The 23477-nt window shown below is 40.6% G+C and overlaps 1 protein-coding gene across 7 annotated transcripts in view; it reads right to left on the reverse strand.

Annotated features, from left to right (window-relative positions):
- Positions 1–23477, reverse strand: part of SHANK2 (SH3 and multiple ankyrin repeat domains 2) — a 474104-nt gene that overhangs the window by 106482 nt on the left and 344145 nt on the right. For all 7 annotated transcript variants that reach the window (XM_075837984.1, XM_075837983.1, XM_075837982.1 and 4 more), the window contains one exon: positions 22140–22264. In XM_075837984.1, the coding sequence (XP_075694099.1) occupies positions 22140–22264 (125 nt within the window). The remainder of the gene's footprint in view (positions 1–22139; positions 22265–23477) is intronic.

Consider the following 23477-nt stretch of genomic DNA (forward strand, 5'->3'; position numbering starts at 1 on the left):
AAATTTTCTGGCTAATTAGATATCAATATGATAATTGGGAAATTTTATAATTTGTCATTTGTCTGGTCCCACAGCTGCCGGATTATTTAAATAAAAAAATTTAGTCAATGCCTTTTGTGGTGCTTATACCCCAATGGCTGGATTTGGGAACTCAAAGGGTCCGTTCACTAGATAAAGGCAACTTAAAATGACACTTAATATTATTCAAAACAAATCAGAAGTGGCAGAATAATGGTACACAAAGAAAACAAACCATTACCCACAGCGACAGATTTTCTCGTGACCATTTATATGCAACTATAGTTGACCCCCACGCGTCCCCATGTCAGGGTAAAGATATCATTTTGACCCTTCAAAGTGACTATTTTGTTAGTCGGTAAAAGACAAAGTTCAAAAATCATCCTTTTGGACCCTGCAAACAAAACCCCATATCTAAACTTCTTGGAAACCTTTTAGTGCTATGTGAAAACTGGGGTTAACTGCAGTCCCATCTGAGTTTAGGTTTAGGATATCTTCACATGTCACAGATTTGTTGGAGAAATCCATGCACATGCAACAGACATAATCCCAATCATATTTATTGAATATATTTTTCAGTCACAGAAAGCAACAAAACTGCCCGGTGTGAACACACCCTTAGTATTCTAATCATTGCTACGTGTTACATCATGTTCCCTTCACAAATGCCCTTTAAAACATCTTACTACATCTTCTAAGCATAGTATATTAACCTTCAAGAACATAAGATGATCACTGTGTCTACGTCGATTTTGCGATGGCAAGAATGAAATAAAAATCAACCATCATGGAGCATACAAGAATATGATGATGATGATGGAGTTAAACCTGGTCATGTTGACAACCACAGAGATCTGCATGACATGATGGAGAACTATGAGCCGGCATACAGAACAATTGTATTCTTTTTTTAAGCTGCCATGGATGAGCCTGTAAGGAAACGTGGTCCATGAACATCACATTGAAGATGTCAACCACTGGCCTTGAGATTTCATTCCTTGGAGCTTGTAAACGTTCAGCCCACAAAGCTCGTAGCGACAGATCTCTTTTTCGAAGCAAAAAAAAAAAACCTCCAAGACTATAATCAACATGACCCAATTTACAGATAATGTTTAATACAGTAAAAGGGTAATGCGCGCTGTCCTGACAAGGTTACTGGGAGAGGAAGACGAACACTAACAAAGTCATTGTGTCCTGACCGATTATTTATCATTGCTTATAGATCGCCAACATATTCCGCAGCGCTGTACAGAGACTATCATCACCCACAGAAATCCCTATCCCAATGGGACAATGTAAACTCCCTATCTCAAGCATGCACACTAGGGACAATTTTATAAGAGGCCAATTAACCTATCTGTATTTTTTGCATTGTTGAAGGAGATCGGAGAACCAGGGACAAAACACATGGAGAACATACAAACTCCATGCAGATGTTGCCCTTGGTTAGATTTGTACCCAGGACCTCGGTGCTGCACAACGGTCCCGAATGTGGGACGGTATTAAAAGCCATAAACATTCAATTGAAACCCTCTGACTAGGTAATAACTTGTCACCTACCGGTCCCCTCCCAAATTTACACCCTGGCTGATTATAATATGCAGCATATAGTAGAAAACAAGTAGACTACAATAGAAATCCAAATACAGTTAAAAGTAAACAAAATATCTTACAAATATATTAACACATTTACATAATACATGAGCAAGTGTGATGGCTAAGAAATATGGAAAATCATGTGAAACACTGATACACGAATAATCGGACTGACCCATTAATTCTTGTATGGCATTTGTTCTGCATAGAAGTGTGATTCACAAACACACACTAAGCCTCGTTTTTCACGGCATCCAAGTGGCACCCGATAGTTTTCACGGACCTATACACTTAAGTGGGTGAACCAGGTCCGTGTAAACGGACCCAACTCTCCGATCCATGGGAAGATAGAACAAGTCCTAACTCCGGCGGCACACACATAGTGTGAATACATTTTTTGCCGGATAGACAGATAGATATTAGATAGATAAGTGTTCCAAAGACAGTAGCACTCCCTTATAAGATAGTGAGAAAACTTTGTCTTTGTTCTATGGATGAATAATGACAACGTTTTTTCACTATCTTATATTGGAGTGCTGCCTATTATATGGGAAGATGGATGGATGGATGGATAGATAGATACGAGATAGATAGATAGATAGATAGATAGATAGATAGATAGATAGATAGATACATACGAGATAGATAGATAGATAGATAGATAGATAGATAGATAGATAGATAGATAGATAGATATGGGCCCTCATGCATGATATTGTGTTAATGTTGAGCTTTAAAGCTTCAGTGTGACTATGCTCTATACACGTTCAGGGTCCATACGTTATTTCTAAATTTTCTAATTTCTGGCAATATCCATCAGAGTATCATTTTTAGGGCATCCCAAGCATCACTAGACAATAATAACGTATTCTAAAAGGAAAACAATATATTTGGGGTTTCCACCTTACTTATGATCTGCACATTGTAAGGCACTGTTCACACAGAGTTTTTTTTGACACTTTTTTTTAATGCGGAAAACGCCCCAAAAAACAGCCGAAAATGCCTCCCATTGATTTCAATGGGAGGCGGAGGCGTTTTTTTCCCGCGAACGGAAAACCAGTCTCGCGGGAAAAGAAACGGCATTCTCTATATTTGGGCGTTTACGTCTCTGACTTCCCATTGACATCAATGGGAGGCAGAGAAAGCATATTTCGCAGCGTTTTTGCCCGTGGCACACAATGGCCGTGAGCGAAAAACACCACGAAAGCCGCAGCAAACAGCGTGCAGGCAGTTCAAAATCTGCCTCAAAATTCCAGACAGAATTTTGAGGTAGAATTTTCTGCCTGCAAAAAAGCTCTGTGTGAACAGAGCCTAAGAAATACATATTTATCCATGCCACATCACATTATCAAACACAGGCACATATAATAAACACACATTTAGGCCCTATGCACACGAACGTGCTTTTGCGGCCGCAATTCCCCCTAAAATCCATGGGAGAATTGCGGCCCCATTCTTTCCTATGGGGCCATGCACACGACCGTGGTTTCCACGGTACATGCATGGCCCCGAAGCCCCCACCGCAGAAAGAACAGGCAAGCCTTATTACGGCCGTGTTCTGCGGTCTGGGCTCATTGAAAATAATGGCAGCGGCCATGTGCACAGCCAGCGATTTGTGGGTGGCTCGCGGGTGACACTCCGGGGCAGGCCGACCCGAAAATCACGGCCGTGCACATGGCTACGGTCGTGTGCATGAGGCCTAACTGCTACTGTTATATTTGAGCAGTAATCACTTCTCCACCCCCTCCCACTGTCAACACTACCTGGCAATCAATCACTGCGAGACAGCAAATAACCCTGATCTCTGCAGCTACAGGCATGCACAATGAGGGCATAGGACACTTGTCTCACAGATTGCTAGGCCCTGTAGACAGAGAGAAAGGGGGAAAAAGCCAGGACTAGGAGACACAGGAAAAAATATATTTTTCTTAGAGTGAAGATTAAGTTTAAGGTGGGTCAGGATGAGGGGCGGGCAGAGTAGACGCTCGCGTAGGGCGCCAACGTGGTAGGTAGTGCAATTTATGGATTAAAAAAACCAGTCTGGACTTTAAATTGATTTGTACAACCTTTTGGACACTGCGAACAAGCTGCTGATAATGATGTAGGTGCTGGGATTTAAGCACTTTCATTTAGTCCTCCAGAAGGCAATTTAATTAATAATTGTCCGACAGCTATTCTGCTCAAATTTACAGAACGGTATGCACATTCTGAATACCCTGCCTTGGACACCATGTCCCACCCCTCCGTCTAGGACATAAGCGACTAAGCTTACAAAAGAAAGACTATACACAGTCATTGCACAACCAAGTTTTCATTTTTGGCTAGAGGCACATTATTACTTAGACGTCTAATGGGTAAATTAAGGACTATAGCTTTAGAAAGTATAGTTTGTAATTGGATTGAGAATTGGCTCAAGGAGCGTATCCAGAGAGTTGTGGTCAATGATTCCTACTCTGCATGGTCCCCGGTTATAAGTGGTGCACCCCAGGGTTCAGTGCTGGGACCACTATTATTCAACTTATTTAGTAATGAATAATACATAGCTTGGTGTCATCTGCACTATTTTTGCAGATGACACCAAGCTATGTAATATAGTTCAGACTATGGAAGATGTTCGTGAATTGCAAGCGGATTTAAACAAACTGTTTGGGCGTCCACTTGGCAAATGAAGTTTAATGTAGATAAATGTAAAGTTATGCATCTGGGTACCAACAACCTGCAGACATCATGTCCTAGGGGGAGCTACACTGGGGGAGTCACTTGTTGAGAAGGATCTGGGTGTACTTGTAAATCATAAATAACAGCATGCAGTGTCAATCAGCTGCTTCAAAGGCCAGCAAGATATTGTCGTGTATTAAAAGAGGCATGGACTCGCGGGATGTAATATTACCACTTTACAAAGCATTAGTGAGGCCTCATCTAGAATATGCAGTTCAGTTCTGGGCTCCCGTTCATAGAAAGGATGCCCTGGAGTTGGAAAAAATAAAAAGAAGAGCGACGAAGCTAATAAGGTGCATGGAAAATCTAAGTTATGAGGAAAGAGTAAAAGAACTAAACCTATTTAGCCTTGAAAAAAAGACGACTAAGGGGGGACATGATTAACCTATATAAATATATGAATGGCACATACAAAAAATATGGTGAAATCCTGTTCCATGTAAAACACCCTCAAAAAACAAGGGGGCACTCCCTCCGTCTGGAGAAAAAAAGGTTCAACCTGCAGAGGCGACAAGCCTTCTTTACTGTGAGAACTGTGAATCTATGGAATAGTCACCGCAGGAGCCGTCACAGCAGGGACAGGAGATGGTTTTAAAAAAGGCTTAGATGATTTCCTAGAAGAAAAAAATATTAGCTCCTATGTGTAGAAATTTTTTACTTCCCCTTTCCCATCCCTTGGTTGAACTTGATGGACATGTGCCTTTTTTCAACCGTACAAATTATGTAACTATGTAACTTATACATTTTTGGGCTTTGTAAATAAATCCCCTTTTTAAAAAAAAAAAAAGAAAACTCCTTTGTCATCACAGAAATGATGAATAGTACCAAAGACATTTTAATACCTTCAGAGTTCTAAGGAGTTTGGGTACATGACGTAATTAGGCTGTTGACTAGTGTTTGAGAACCTACTGGGACTTACTGCTGGTTGAGAGGTAGAGAGAGCTGCTTTTTTCCCAGTCTGGACACAGAGCTATAAAATACAGGAGGGCTGCAGAAACCAGATACAATAAAATACTGGCAAAGTGAGAAAAAAATAAAAACGTTATGGCTCCGGAAAAAGATGGTAGTATCCTCCATATGACATGCAGATGTATAATTTATTTTCTTACCTCCCATTTAATATTGTCATAAATCTATAAGCCTATGATAGGGAGTGAAGTGATGGTTTCCTGCGTTTGTTTCATATTCAAGAGCTGTAATTAAAAACTCTATAACAAGGTAACTAATCATCTTCTGAAATATTTGTGATCACAATGAGCTGCCATTACCTTCTCTTGCATTGTGCCAACAATCAAAAAACAACTAATCTTTAGAATTACACAAACGGCTCAGAGTCTCTGGGGACACAGCGTGACTTAAATCAATGCCATGTGTGATTGAAAAGGTATTAAAAAGACAAGTTGGAGAGGTGAAGTAAATATTATTCGTACATGGAATCACTGTCTATATCAAGGCCATTAGTGGATAAGGGAGACATCATTCATTACCTATAACAAGACACACGTTACACTACTGCATATATGGGGTCCTCGGTACAGAGATGATCATGCTACAATGTATCTAGCATAAAAAAGGGAATGGGTACAAATATATAATAGAGTTAATAATAAAAGAAAAAGCATCAAAAGTTATACTTTTGTGAGAACGTCATTACCGTTTCTTGAATGACCGATATACGGGTCACAATAGACATTGTAAATTAGGCTCCGTTCAGACTAGCGTTGTACTGTAGCGTCAATTTATAACATAATGCACACAAAAAAATAATGCATCCTTAAGGTTAACGTCCACCATTGAGCACCATTTTTTTTTTTTTAAATAGGTTTCAAATTCTGTAATGAAAAATTTCTTTGTATGTCTTTATAGCAGTCTAGGCTTCATTTTTCTGATACAGAGCTCCAAATTCCCTGCATAGAAATTCAGAGCTCCAAATTCCCTGAATAGACATTCATTCTGTCTGCCTGCAGTCACCACTAGAGGGAGCTTATGAGGTTACTGCAGACTGTATATACATTGAAATCAATAGTAAAACTGTATTTAGTAAGCTTTCCCTGGCGATGGCAGCAGGCAGACAGGTTTAAATAATTTAAGGTGGATCTGTTTAAAGGCAGCATAGTACAGGGACAGGTCCGCTCTACTATTAGACTAATTGGTACAAAAAAAATATTGTGGGATTTGGCTAATAGAGCCTAACAAAGAAACGAATGAGTCCAGTGTATTCATGAAGAGGGTGCTCCCACCGCCCTCCTCACCAGTAATTGGCGCGCTGATGTGCGTCTGCATGTATACACAGCGGCCATCAACCATTGGTGAGGGGTGGGGTGAAGCAGGAAAAAAATACTCCCCCTCATGGATACAGCGCACTTATAACTAGCTGCCCGGATGTCCAGGACCTGCGTACGCACAGATAAAAGTATTATACAAAGCTTTAATCTGTGATTGTGTAGGTCTTCGACGTCCAGGAAACTAGCAAAGGCAGGGTGGGTTTCAATAGAGGAGGCTGATGGACATGTCTCATCACATGTCTCTAAATCTGTGGCCATCTTCTGGACACGAGCGGCTTGCGGTCGGGACGGAAGACTTGGCTGATAAGGGGGCGTAGTTTCACAAATAGTGAAAACTCCAGAAAACGTCTAAAAAATAGATATAAGTAAGTTTCATACATTCATCTTTCCGAAACATTTGTTAACTTTAGACATAAAGTGGCAAACCCCGTATAGTATGATGTCAGATCCGCTTTAAATGATAAAATTAGGTCAGCCTTCTGCCACCGCTAGTTAGAGCTTACTAAATACGGCTTCCTTATTGAGTTCAATGTAAATACATTGTGAAGACCGCATAATCTCCCCCTAGTGGTGGCTGCAGGTAGACAGAATTTTATGATTTAGCTCTAGGTCTATGCAGGTGATTTGGAGGTCTGTACCAGAAAAATTAAGCCCTGACGACAATAAAAATAAATTAGGAAATCAGCATAGAATATTTGGCCTAAGAATTATATGGTATTAAAAGGTTAATATTCACTTTATGGGAATAATTGACTGGGACAATGGATGTGACTCAATGTATGATGTGTGCATTGCAGATACCAAGAAGGGTTGTATCAGGATTGCTACAGGTGGGTTAGACAATGGCCTTGCTCACACAATACGTTGAGTGTGTGGTGTTGAACACAAGTAACATTATACGACTTGAGACGTTTGGCCTCTGGGTGGACCTAAAATAAAGTGAAGGAAGAAAACGTAAAAAATTAGAGCAACAGCAAGCCCCTTGTTGTCCACATGTGGCTCCTCAGCATTTCATTACGACCTGGGGCCTCTAATATGGGTCAGCGGGACTAATGACAAAAGAAAGCAAGCTTGACACTGATGTATTATGAGCCCACAGTGCTGGGAATCTATTGCAGCAATATGACGAATGGAAATATATTGGACATAATATAGATCTATCCTGATAACCATATACATGCTGTAAGATATAGTAAGCCCATTAAAAGAAAGGCGGCGCTTAAATGTGAGGCCCAGAATATTCTAGCCACATATAAAGGATCTCTGCTGCGTGCAAGCATGCAGAAAATCGATATGATGCACAATATAATAGCTTTTCCATCATGTATATGTACAGAAAGAGAAGGCAGAACAACCACAAAATGAGTATAGGCACAGTAGGGTAATATTAACACATACCTAAAAATTTAGGCCTAGTAGAGCTCAGTTTTTTAATGCAGCAAAGCTGAGTTTGTCACTTAATACAAGTCCATAGCATTAGATTTGCTATATCTGTATATATATAAAAAAAAAAAAGGATATCTATCTACATACACACTAATATCTATTTATCAATCTATTTATCTCTCATATCTATCATGTATCTATCTAATATATATCTATCTACATATACACTTTATTCTCTCTAGCTCATATCTATCTATCTATCTATCTATCTATCTAATATCTATCTATCTAATATCTATCTATCTATTATCTCATATCTATCGATCTATTATCTCATATCTATCTCATATCTATAGATCTATTATCTCATATCTATCCATCTCCTATCCATCTACAGTATCTCTCATATCTATCATGTATCTATCTAATATATAAATCTACATATGCACTTTATTCTATCTATCTATCTATCTATCTATCTATCTATCTATCTATCTATCTATCTATCTATCTATCTATCTATCTATCTATCTATCTATCTATCTATCTATCTATCTATCTATCTCATATCTATCTATCTATCTATCTATCTATCGATCTCATATCTATCTATCGATCTCATATCTATCCATCTATCGATCTCATATCTATCTATCGATCTCATATCTATCCATCTATCGATCTCATATCTATCTATCTATCGATCTCATATCCATCTATCGATCTCATATCTATCCATCTATCGATCTCATATCTATCCATCTATCGATCTCATATCTATCTATCTATCTATCGATCTCATATCTATCTATCTATCGATCTCATATCTATCTATCTATCGATCTCATATCTATCTATCTATCGATCTCATATCTATCTATCTATCGATCTCATATCTATCTATCGATCTCATATCTATCTATCGATCTCATATCTATCTATCTATCGATCTCATATCTATCTATCTATCTATCGATCTCATATCTATCTATCTATCGATCTCATATCTATCTATCTATCGATCTCATATCTATCTATCTATCGATCTCATATCTATCTATCTATCGATCTCATATCTATCTATCGATCTCATATCTATCTCATATCTATCTATCTATCGATCTCATATCTATCTATCTATCGATCTCATATCTATCTATCTATCGATCTCATATCTATCTATCTATCGATCTCATATCTATCTATCTATCGATCTCATATCTATCTATCGATCTCATATCTATCTATCTATCGATCTCATATCTATCTATCTATCGATCTCATATCTATCTATCTATCTCATATCTATCTATCTATCTATCGATCTCATATCCATCTATCTATCGATCTCATATCCATCTATCTATCGATCTCATATCCATCTATCTATCGATCTCATATCCATCTATCTCATATCCATCGATCTCATAACCATCGATCTCATAACCATCGATCTCATAACCATCGATCTCATAACCATCGATCTCATAACCATCGATCTCATATCCATCGATCTCATATCCATCGATCTCATAGCCATCGATCTCATAGCCATCGATCTCATAGCCATCGATCTCATAGCCATCGATCTCATAGCCATCGATCTCATAGCCATCGATCTCATAGCCATCGATCTCATAGCCATCGATCTCATAGCCATCGATCTCATAGCCATCGATCTCATAGCCATCGATCTCATAGCCATCGATCTCATAGCCATCGATCTCATAGCCATCGATCTCATAGCCATCGATCTCATAGCCATCTTTCTCATATCCATCGATCTCATATCCATCGATCTCATAGCCATCGATCTCATAGCCATCGATCTCATAGCCATCGATCTCATAGCCATCGATCTCATAGCCATCGATCTCATAGCCATCGATCTCATAGCCATCCATCCCTCTCATAGCCATCCATCCCTCTCATATCCATCCCTCTCATATCCATCCCTCTCATATCCATCCCTCTCATATCCATCCCTCTCATATCCATCCCTCTCATATCCATCCCTCTCATATCCATCCCTCTCATATCCATCCCTCTCATATCCATCCCTCTCATATCCATCCCTCTCATATCCATCCCTCTCATATCCATCCCTCTCATATCCATCCCTCTCATATCCATCCCTCTCATATCCATCCCTCTCATATCTCGCTCTCTCTCATATCTCGCTCTCTCTCATATCTCGCTCTCATATCTCTCTCTCATATCTCTCTCTCATATCTCTCTCTCATATCTCTCTCTCATATCTCTCTCTCATATCTCTCTCTCATATCTCTCTCTCATATCTCTCTCTCATATCTCTCTCTCTCATATCTCTCTCTCTCATATCTCTCTCTCTCATATCTCTCTCTCTCATATCTCTCTCTCTCATATCTCTCTCTCTCATATCTCTCTCTCTCATATCTCTCTCTCTCATATCTCTCTCTCTCATATCTCTCTCTCTCATATCTCTCTCTCTCATATCTCTCTCTCTCATATCTCTCTCTCATATTTATACCACACACAGTTTAGGAAACAATAACCCCAAAACAGAAAGAGAAATATAATGAATGTAACATTAACTGAAGTAAAAAAAGTTTTATCGTGCATCGGTCGCCTACACATACAGGAGGCAGCCATTTTGTGGATTGAATACATATTCATGAGAAAACAACCTATCAATTCACCAGGAACAGATTATTCATGAGAATGCAATGAATCAATTCATTAGGAAGTAGTGACAAGCCTGGATATTCAGGTGTTAAGTGGCTGGGGCCGGGAGCTTGGAGGTCACACTGCAGGAAGGCTTCATTTGCAGTTGTCTATTATGGTGCTAGGGATGTGCCTAAAACGTCATCTGGAGGGAATTTTATTTAGAAAAATAATTTTAAAAAAACATACCAAAAAAGAATAAAAATAAGCGGAACACGTGAGTGAGAGGTTTAAATCCAACTTTTATATTGACATAACCGGATAGTATATAATCCTGTAAATTATACATTGTTTGATGGCTCCTGGTGAGGTCACTTAAAAGGAACACTCCAGCTAAAAACGAATACACTGTCACCACATTATAAGTGCCCTATCTCCTATATAAGGAGATCAGCGCTGTAATGTAGGTGACAGATCGTTTTTCTAAATAAAAAGCATTACTATTTTAAACCACTTTATGAGCGATTTTTAGCTTTATGCTCATGAGTTTCTTAATGCCCAAGTGGGCATGTTTTACTTTAGACCAAGTCGGCGTTGTACAGAGGAGTGCATGACGCTGACCAATCAGTGACCAATCAGCCTCATGCACTCCACTCCATTCATTTACACTGCACTAGCGATATAGTTATATCACTATGTGCAGCTACATACACAAACACTAACATTACTGTAGTGTACTGATAATGAATATACATCACTACCAGCCTGGACGTGATGTTTATTCAGAATCCTGACACTTCTGAATCTTTTCTGTGAGATTCCAGCAAGGCAAGTGTAATCTCGCGAGATTACGATGTAACCTGTCATTTCAAACGAGATTACGCTTGCCTTGCTGTAAATCTCACAGAGACGCTACAGACATGTCAGGATTCTGAATAAACATCACGTCCAGGCTGGTAGTGATGTATATTCATTATCAGGACACTGCAGTAATGTTAGTGTTTGTGTATGTAACTGCACATAACAATATAACTATATCGCTAGTGCAGTGTAAATGAATGGAGAGAAGTGCATGACGCTGATTGGTCAGCGTCATACACTCCTCTGTACAACGCACACTTGGTCTAAAGTAAAACACGCCCACTTGGGCATTAAGAAACTCATAAGCATAGAGCTAAAAATCGCTCAAAGTGGTTTAAAATAGATAATTTTTCTAAATAAAAAGCATTACTGTCACCTACATTACATCGCCGATCTCCTTATATAGGAGATAGGGCACTTATAATGTGGTGACAGAGTCTCTTTAAGCCTAGTGCAGAGCCTAAGGGGGTGGTACATGACTTCTTTCTGTCTTTTGTGATGCATCACCCCCCAGGGTCTGCAATAGGCCTAACACTATAAATTTTCGGCTTGAATCACACATGCAATTTTTGCCAAAGCCAGGAGTGGATTCAAAAGGAACTATGAAGGAAAGACTTCCTGCAGTATCCACTCCTGGTTTTGACAAAAAAAATTATAAAAATGCCACAAAAACTGAATGTGTGATTCTAGTCTTGCCTGGAGAGTTCCTTTAATATGAGACGCTTGATTGGCTGATTATTACAAATTATCACTGTAGGGTAAAGCAATCTATTTAACATTTGGAAGGGGTGCACTCCTGTACGCAGTGGGGAAAAAAGCTTATGAAACCCCCTTGAACTTTGGGCTTGGGCGCTAGGGCACTGCTCAGTCCACTCATTAACTACACTAGAAAATCAACGGCTATGCCAGGACCAAACACTACCTCCTGCTTTGTACCAGTGTGCATACATGTCTCCCATTGGATCTGCAGGAATGGTTTAGTAGCGTCATGAGCGTTGTCTATAGCCAGTTCTGCAGGCAGCAGCCTGATACTGTAAAATGATTAAATATCCCTGACCAGTTTGATGCACGCTCCAGAATTCCTGATCAACACGCTGCGTGAGAGAAGGACGAGCGGAGGTGAGAAATCAGCTATCGGCACAAGATGTTCTACTCGGCCAGTTTCAGGGTGCACAGCATTGGCACAGAAGAGGTTGGAACCGCATGTAGTGTTATTATGTTTCACTTATCTAACACCTGAGGGGCTCTCGGGACAATGTAACAGACTCTGCAATTGGCAAAACACTGAATATTGATCTCTTCCTCCTGATGGATCAAGCTGTGCTACGTCGCTTAGCTCCAGGGTAATAACATGGGGTAGATCTATATAATGATATTATTGTTTTAAGCAGTGTAGGGGAAAATTGACTTTTATATCATGAAGTCAGTGCATTTTATTCTATGTAACAACAACATTATAAGAAATGCCAAGTTAGCAGCCTTTGCTTTAGATTTTCAAGTAAAAATGTTCTCCGGGCAAAACGGATGCACTGTGTAAGGCCCCCTGCACACGGCCGTAGCTGTGATTACGGGCACGGACGGTCGCGGACTTTCACCTGCATTTGCGGGCCGTGTATAGTATAGGAGCACGGTCCGTAAATTCAAAAAATAGGACATGTCCTATTTTGTGCAGGTAATTTCTACGGCCCGGACACTTGCCCATAAATATACGAAAAGGAGTCTGCGGCCCATAGAAATGGATGGATCCGTATTTTGATCCGTAATTGCGGATCAAAATTTACAGTCGTGTGCATGGGGCCCACTTAGTGCAAGGCCTGAGGGGGCGGTGCCTGACATGGGATTATCACTGTGTCAGGCACCGCCCCCTCAGGCATAACACATTGTTTATGTTTTGTCTGGACTGTTCCTTAACCCCTTCCCGCACAGCTCTGTACATTTACGGTGCTGGCAGGGGGTAGTTCCTGCACAGAGCTGAATACATATGGAGTTTATTGCAGTGTATTATTGAAGCGATCAAACAATTGTTTGAGTAATTCCCATAGTAGGACAAAAAATAAAAGAAAGATCAATATAGTTTATAGGGAAAAAAAAATCCCAAGTAACAAAAGAAAAAACAACCACGCCACAAAATGCTGTATTATGAAAAAACCTACAGTACATATATTTAATATTGCTGCATCCAGAACGACCTGAACTATAAACCTCTCACGTTATTTATCCTGCATGGTGAATGCCGCAAAAGAAAAATAAAACAACAATGCCAGTATTGCAGTTTATTTTTCTTTCCACCACCAAAATAATGGAATAAAAAGAGATCAAAAAGTTCCTCCAGAATGGTACCAATAAAAACTCATCCTGAAAAAACACAACTTGTCCTGCAAAAAAAGAACAAGCCCTAATATGGCTATGTTGATGGGAAAATTGAAGTTGTGAAATTCAGTGTTAGGGTTCCGTTGAGGGGTTCCGTCCGACCTTTCCGTTAGAAGAACCCATCACCAGAAAAGTAAATGGAAACCATAGCTTTCGTTTGGTAATGCTTCCGTTGCAAATGGTTTCCGTTTTTTGGGCAGAATATAGCGCAGTCAACTTTTTCCATGAAAAAAAACGGAAACTTTACGGAACAGAGACAAATGAAAACCATTTGCAATGGAAGCGTTACCATGGAATCAATGGTAATGCAAACGAAAGCTATGGTTTACATTTTCCCTTTCGTTGATGGGTTCCTCCGACGGAAAGGTCTGACTGAACCCCTCAACGGAACCCTGGCGCTGATGTTAACAGGCTGTAAAACAATATACGTTCATAAGGAAGTTATTTACAGGAGAGAGCTGGATTCTCACTCTGCACTCAAGCTATCCAAAGTTTTTGGACCTGGATAGCAGACACACGAAGGGATTGGCACAGGCTAGATAGACTAAGGCATGATGTCAGAGTAGCAATATATTCTTACAGCAGATTGAAGTTCCTGTGACCCCTTTATATGCAACGAGAAGGTGGTCACCCAGACAGGAAGTCAAGCTGACTCACAACATCCTGCAGTATACACTAACGGGAAATATATGCAATTTAAACTAAGTATATACAATTATATAAAAGGAGTAGAGCTCATGCACATAGCGGAGCAGTGTGGACAGAGACTGTACGGTTGCAGAGTCTCTACGCACTCCCTGTGAAACTGTACCGTCCCTGCGTACCGTACCGCACCAGGTTATGGAGGAATTCTAGCCTAGAGGCAATGCTTTTAGGGGAGAAAACCCCTGTAACACAATTCTTTTTCTATAGGATTCTATATGAAACAGAAGTCATCCAGAGGTACAGTATGGAGCCCACAGACTTCTATGTCCTCAGCACTATACTGTCTCTGATCACTCAGACACACAGATGAACAAGACCAGGGGCGAACATATAGTCTATGCAGCCAATTCAGCTGCACAGGGGCCCTGAGGAGGAAGGGGGCCCATTTTGACTTAAAGGGGTTTTTTAAACAAGTACCCTGCTTCTTTCCTCCCTCTCCCACTCACATTTTATTTAGCTCTCTCATCCGTCAGCCAATTGCGGAGTCTCTATGGTTGTCTGATCTGCTCTGTGATTGGCTGGTAGCTGATGATGCAGTATGTTAGTCTCAGCAGTCTGCAGTCACAGATGGAGAAGCAAGAGGAAGGGGTGCTGCAGTCTTTAGTACAGATAATTAACAACTTCCGAGAGTTAACCCCTTTACTACACTACACTAGTCCACCAGGGATATACTCAACCATTAATCCTTTACTTCTACAGACCTACCATGGATGTTTTCATTAACCCGTTCACTGTCCTAGCCTACCATGGATGCCATTCACCCTTGCGGGGGAAATTTAGACTATATGGTCTACAGTGATTATTTTACATACGTGAAGATGCGTGTATGAAGGCGGATTGGGGCCCAAACACTGTTTATGCACAAGAGTCCTCAGTTATTTATGTCCGCCCCTGAACAAGATCACAGAGGAATGTCGTCTCTCACAAGTAGGGTCCATTCACACGTTGCTGTTATAGTACAGTTAGAGCCACATCAGAAAACCGCATGCATTTTTAGCATAATTTGATGGGTTTTTCGATGCACCAAATAGCTGTAAATCCGCATGCGGCTTTCATACGCGGTTTTTCCGATGCAGTTCTAATCGCACCTCAACGTGTAAATGGACCCTTAAGGAGGATTAATCCGTGTATTAGGTGGACGGCCATAAGAGGAAGATATCTGGAAGTGTGGGCTGCCAGACGGAAAGCTAAAATCGAATCTATTAGAAACATAATTATCGCTGTCCTATTCTATCTACAATTTCAACAATGTCTTACGGGTTTGCTCGCATACTGTGCCCAAGAAATACACCGGCAAGATGATTTTTTTCCGATTAGTCTGTTAAAATACATCAGATGATATGCAGTTAAGTGATAATTGAATCTTACTGTACATGTCCTAAACGGAGTGCAAAAAAAGTGACATGTACTAAAGTATGTGGTGAATTGACATCAATACATCAGAAAACTTCATAAACACTAGATATTCTGGGGTCAGTTTTGAAAACCAAATATCTTTTCTGATGTGTTATATTTTTATTAGACAAACTCCAAAAGTAAATAGATATTAAAGGTGTTGTTACAAAAAAACGGCAGCACCAAATGTAATAAAAAAAAATTAATTACTCATCTAAAAAAATCCAATGCCAATGCTCCCTAGATGGTTTAAGCGGCACATGGCGGCAGGTGACCGATGCAGCGGTGATGCCAGTACAACATGTCATCAATGCTGGAATGTACACAAAGACTGACAGGCAACCACTGGAGTAACGGCACATTATAGGTGAGTAATATTTTTATTTATTATTTTTCAAGTTTTTTTGTACTCTTGGAACACCCCTTTAAGGCCAGGGCTACACCTAGACTTTTTGTAGCGCTCATCAATCAATCAATCAAATCAATCAGTAGTACCACATAAAGTCTCAGTGTAGCCCTGGCCTGAGCAGTACAATAAAATCACAAGATTCATAACGTTTTTTTTTTCCATAAAGACAAACCTTCTAAATGGAAACCAGTCTGGTGATCAATTGATCGCCGCGGGTCCAGCTTCTCAAAGAATCCCAGGCAGGATACAGTATCAGTTTTGCCTAAAGTGTTTCTTACATTTTTGCCTTATGAAAAGTTCTGCAACTTACTAATATACTTTGTGTCACACTTCCACCATTTTCAAGATTTCTGCTCGTGTCCAATGAATCGAAACATTCTTCTTTACATCTCAAGGCTGAAAATCTGTACAGAACCAATACGTCTAACAACTGAGTATTTGCTACAATCATATCGCGTTTAGGCAAATTGCTGTTGACTTCTATTCAGTGTGAACATTATGTGACAAACAAAAGTTGTGTGTTCACTTCAACTTCTGGTGGCCCTGCTATGTGGATGTATTGATTTGAAGACATTCCAAATCTTTATGCTAATCTATAATGTTCTCCAACCTGTGGCAAAACTACAACTTCCAGCATGACAGATCACGCTGAGAGTTGTAGTTTTGCAACAGCTGGAAAGCTACAGATTGGAGAACACTGGGCAACAGGCAAAAGAAGATCTAGAGCAAAAGTCCTTGCCTGGTCCTAGCTTTAGGGCTTGTCCACACGTAACGTTATTGCTTTGTATTTTCCGTCCGGAATTGCGGACGGAAAATATGCAGAAAAATGCAGTAGAAAAAAAAGTGGGTGAGATTTAACAACGCTGCGTAAAATTGCCATGCAGAAATTCACCTGCGGTGTACATTTTTCGTACCGCAGCATGTCAATTCCTGATGCGGAAAGTGGACTGGATTCCTGCGTTTTTCAGAGCAGATGTCACCATCTCCCAGCATTGAGAAAAACGCCGCAAAATCTGCACCATTTTCTGCAGTAAAAAAATGCAGGAAAAGGTACGTTTTTTTCCGCAGCGGAATTTCTGCGGAACTGCTGCAGAAAATTCCGTTACGTGTGGACAAGCCCTTACTGTGTGCAATATATATGGGTTCACATGATTAAGACCAGGGCTACACCTAGACTTTTTGTAGCGCTACCGATTGAGTGACAGCTGCAGCCCACAAGATTGCATACAACCCCATGTATTCATTTGGTCTGCAGCTTTAACCAAAGAGTTAAAATAAACCAATAGCGCTACAAAAAGTCAAGTTGTAGCCCCGGCCTAAAACTACACATAGGATCCAAATAAAAGAACTAGACAGAAAATCCAGCAGTATGACTGCACGGTCTATGACGTAACTGGGAATGTAACACACACAGCACGTGAGCACATGTATTACGCATTTGCCTGCAGTACGCTTTCTATGCTTAATAGAACAAGGTGCAGTATAAACCGCAGATTAACACATTAATGATCACGATGGCACCAGAAGCCATACAATCAGATCGCAAAATGCCAATTATCTTTTACCCTTCCTTTTTGATTTGCTGTGCTGCACATCAACTATTTTCTTATCGAAAGTATCTGAGAGCTAAATTCAGGGTCCACGATGACTGCTCCTGTCTCCATGGAAACCTAAGCAGTGCACTTCTCCACCAGGAGGGCAGCCATATTGGAAAGCTTGAACTGTTTAATTGTATCAGAGAACTAGATAATGCAGAACCACATGGCCCTATCTAGTCTGCCCATTTTCCGATTAGCCATTAAATCACTCACTAATTGGCTGTTGGTGGAATGAATCTGCGGTACAACGATGCTGTAACCCTTTGTATGCATTTCTCCTGAGCACTTAATGCTGCATAGATCTATGTAGGTCACGCTTTAATGCAGTATGTTACGGTTTAACATGCTGACCTATGAGAATTCATTTTTTTTAAGGCGTTATGACCCATTGTGACTTGGAAGCTACTGCTAAAAGTCTGGAAGCCATAGAGGCTTTAAGTACGCTATATGGAAATGACCAACATCAGTCTTACAGGTACTGGTCATTTCATTCAAGGTAAAGTCTCACGCACCGGCATTGACCAGGCTGCGGTGAAATTGCGTGTTATTGGCAGAATGGTGTTGAGGTTAAAATGGCCGTTTACAGTACCTGCAAAATTGTGCCGCCATAAACGAACAGACCCTTATTGTCGCGCGATTTTGCAAGTAACCAGCAGTTTTACCCGCAACACCACCCGGCTAACAAGTATTTTGACAACCCCACTAAAAAGAGAGTGTCGGTGCGGATTTTGGGCCAGTCAATACCGCTCCTTGGGGCCTTACCCTTATTGTTCCTGTTTGAAATCATACTAAAGCAAATAAGGAATATCTTCTTCGGTCCTAAGGACTCTTACACATGACAGTATTAGGCCTTATTCACCCGGCCGTGTTCCGTCCATGAGATACGTATTTTCCGGACACAAAAGAGTTCAGGGAGTACGGGTCAGGGAAATACCTCTGACACGCAGACCGAACACGGCCGTGTGAATAAGGCCTTATGGTCAGTATTTTGCATCAGTATGTGGAAGCCAAAACCAGGAGTGGAATTTGCACCGAGAAAAAGTACAATGGAAAGATTTGTACCTCTTTTCGTATTTTGGACCTACTCCTGGTTTTGGCTTCTAAATACTGATGCAAAATACTGACCTGAATACTGCCGTGTGCAAGCGGCCTAAAGGTAATCGGAAACACATCTCCGGCCTGATCAGTGGCTCCGCTCTGTCCCTCTTTGATGCTTTACACTGCAGCTCTATGTGACCAGATTGGCTTCTTGGAATAAGCAGAAGCTCACCAGGAACTCACTGCATGTGGAGATGATTCCCTTACAGCGAGGATAAAAGGATTATAAACTATAAGCAACTGAACCACCAGTTAGAAAAAAATAAATTAGACTTCCAGTTGACTGCCACATATGCACTGGGCCAAATGAGCGTCAGTAAAAACTGGATGAATTATTAATTAGCCGCACAAAAATATTGCATTCCCTGTAGCACTACAAGGATATCCAGTCTGCAACCTGTGGTACTTCAGTTGTTTTAAAACTGCAACTCCCAGCATATTCTGACAACTTTTAGCTATTTCACAAAAACTGGAGAGCTACAGGTTAAAGCCCACTCTCCTACAGAGCTCAGAAGGGGAAAATAGCAGATAACCAGCAATTTTTATACCAAACCCTGTGTTCACACAGTGAATATTTGATGCAGTTTTCACATTCCTAAAAGAAAACTTGTATAATTTCTTGGGTGGAGGAGACAGACTGTACGTGACTGGTCATTTGTAGCCATTTCATATTCTGACAGCAGAGAGCATAGCCTTTGGTAGCCTTGCTTTAAATCACATGATGCCTGTTGCACACTTTGAAAATCATTAGGCTGGGTTCACACGACCTATTTTCAGGCGTAAACGAGGCGTATTATGCCTCGATATACACCTGAAAATACGTCTCCAATACGTCGGCAAACATCTCCACATTCATTTGAATGGGTTTGCCGACGTGTAATTTACGCGTCGTCAATTGATAGCAGTAAAATGACTGCCTCATCAAAGAAGTGCTGGACACTTCTTTGGACGTAATTTGAGCCGTTTTTCATTGAATTCAATGAAGAACAGCTCTAAATTACGGCCGTCAATGACGCCTTCCAAAATGCGAGGACGAGCAATTACGGAGCTGTTTTCTCCTGAAAACAGCTCCGTAATTTCAGACGTAAAAGCAGTTATCGTGTGCACATACCCTTAAAAGAACGCTCAGAGCAAACTGAGGTGTTATTCCTGGTCCAGTGCCTGAGGGGGCGGTGCCTGACACAGATTCCCTCTTTTGTGTTCTTTGAATTCTTGTTCATGCTCCGCCCCCTTAGGCCTTGCACTAGGCATAACATGTATCAATTTTGCCTGGAGTGTGACTTTAAATTGAAGAGGTGTCCGATATAGCCCAAAAAAATTGAATGCCAATACGATCGAAATTGTCTTTTCTAAATACATCTTCATCGAACTTCCAAAAATTTACCAGAGAATTTACAGCTGAAAACCTGCGTCTTCTTTACAATCCACTCAAAAAACAAGCAGTTCATATAATTAATGGAAACAGCTAGTGAGCCAATCGCTGAGAAACCTTGTCGTTAATTATTTAATAAATGAAAGGGACGACACAGAGAGAATTACAGACAAACCTAGTATATATATATATATGATGTCAGCAGGTTGTTACCGATCACACCTAAGTTCATAACCATTTATGTGTTCAATAAAAGGTGGATCCTGACGGATTCTGGTCTCAGTGCAAGATACAGCTGCTCTGTATACAGGATACAAAGCAGCTGTATCTCAAAAAGTACAAATAATTTTTCCTAAAAATCAATTACAAAGTTGCACCAAACACACTGATATCAAGGGATGATTACCGGGTGAATGAGCGCAGTTTCAAATACTCATTCCCCGCCACCGGACCATGTAACAAGTCCAGCGATTAGACATCAAACGAGCAAACCCTCGTCTGTTGATTGATCACATGTTTTATGCGGCTCCAAAAATTATCGGTTGTCTGCAGCACATCTTCCTGCGTAAACAAGAGACTTGCTATATCATAGTTGGGCCCTCGGTAAGGGCAGGAGATCCGTGTAAATGGAGACGGTTTCGCTTGTGGGACCTGATCACTTCTGGTTGTGTTCCTGAGGATAGAGCTACATATGATAAGAGCCGTGTCATAATATGAGGAGAATGGAAAGTGCAGGGTTTCCTAGCAGAGTATTTCAGAAGATATATGTATTGATTATGAGGGAGGCAGTGACCTGTCAACTTTTTGGATTACGTTAGCGTTGACAGGGTTGTAATTGATGGGGCAGTTTTATGAAGCGAAGAAAGGAATAGAGACAAGTGAGACATCACAGGGTCCTATGAAAGCAGGAGAAAAGAATGTGCCGACAGGTAGAAACCATTAGGAAGCAGTGACTTGTCCACACATGTGCTTATGTCAATGAGGGCAGAACTACATATGATGCATACATGATGTGAGGACAGAATTGTAAGGAGCTGGGTTTGCCAGCATTATTTCAGAAGGGGAGTGTGCTGCAAGTGTCGAGGACAGGACTGGGGCGTAGCAAGGGATTCTTTCACCAGGCTCATAGTTTTAGCAAAACGGTCTTTCAATTCCTTACACCATTTAACACCCGGAGCAAATGCCCTGCCAGCCCCTATCTACGCCCCTGAGCAGTAGTATATAGTGTAGGGAAGGTAATAGAGGAACGCAGATACTAATTTTATACCTCAAACGTACTTTCAATATTTCCATATTCTCAGTCCCATGGTCACACATCATCATTATCGTCCATGTCTCCAACAAAATTCCCAACATCAGAAAGGCTAACGTTAAGCATAAGCAAATGTCCAACAAGAAAATAATTGTGCTGGAATCATGCAAAATACACGGGCAATCAATATGTGTATATATACACATACATACACCTATAAACACACATATATATATATACACACACACACACACACACACAAATTTGAAATCTGCCATAGACGCAAATGAATGGGCCCAGTAAACCCTTGTAGGATGGACACCACACAATGTAGACACAATTCTCCATGAACAACATAACCTTTTCAAAGCAACATCCACGGAGCATATTATGAGGTAATCTGAAGGTATAAAACATAACCGATCTGTCTTACCTCTATCAGGAAGTCTCCAGTCCTCAGGCCGGCTTGCCAAGCCACTCCATCCTCATCCACAGATTCAAGGTACTGCAAAGCAGGGAAGGCCGGTGTAGGGTTAAATTCCTCAATAGGAGTATCCGCTGAAGGACAGGGAAAAATAAAAATAAATATATATAGAAACACAAGTAAATGTCAACCGCACAGTCAAAGGGTCATAAAGAGGAGGGTGCAAGCCCGCCAGGGACACGACCAAGGTCACCCAAAATATGTATATCCAAAAATCAGGCAACACTCCAGAGATGTAGCAAAAGCTTGAGAAAGGCTCTATTGAAGAGCTGAAACGTTACAATTTTGATTGATGGAATAAAGCACTTTTTCTACTTTTGCTACATCTCTGGAGTGCTGCCTGATTTTTGGATATGGATATAGATATATATATATATCAGTAGTTTGAGCCTCAAGCTTCAACCAATACACCCACAATATATCAACAAGGGCCGTTACATGTCTGGACACATGCAAAATGTGTATGCAATTGGATTTGTGTTAGGTTTTAGGCCTATTGAGAAAATAGTCATCACAATATATTGACACAAACTTGAAAGCGGAAATATGGGGTGTTGTTTAGTGGTATTTTTACATATCCAATCCTTTTTTCCCCTGGACGTAAGCGGGGCCAGGCTTGGAAGAAAGAGAACTGAGCTCCAACCCATACCTGATATTAGTCAAAGCTGCATAATGGCCTCTTCTGCAACATATTGGAGATACACTAAAAACTTGAGGGAACTGGGAGGTGGAGGCCCTTAGGTTGTGGGAGCCAATAGGCAATTGCCCCTTTTTCCCTTTCCATAATCTGGTACTAATGAGGTTAGATGTGTGAGGCAAGATTCTCCCCTCTTGAGAACCTCCTTGATAAGCAGATTGAGATGGGGAGCTCATTTACCTACAGCGTCCCCGCAGGAAAACCCAGTGCATAACGGTTCACGTATATTACTGTTTATCATGGATGGATATTGGACAGACTTCTCAAAAGCTGGCTAACTAATGGAGAGGGCAACCCCTTAGAAGGGGAGAGGTAAAATTATTGTTGAAGTTCCTTCTGCTTCAGTCCGTACGCATCTCAATAATAACGGTGTACCCAAAGATTCAGTTTAATGACGTGGCCTTGTATGTAAATACCATGGCCAAGGCAGAGTAGCTTGTTGGTACTTACCCCATGGAACCCAGAGTACATGCAACCCAGGGGCACACTAACATTGTACATTATATATATATATATATATATATATATATATATATATATATATATATATGCACAGACACATTCTTCCTGTACGGGAAGACTTTAATGCA

The sequence above is a fragment of the Rhinoderma darwinii genome, chromosome 9, assembly GCF_050947455.1.
Source record: "Rhinoderma darwinii isolate aRhiDar2 chromosome 9, aRhiDar2.hap1, whole genome shotgun sequence".
Lineage (NCBI taxonomy): Eukaryota > Metazoa > Chordata > Amphibia > Anura > Rhinodermatidae > Rhinoderma > Rhinoderma darwinii.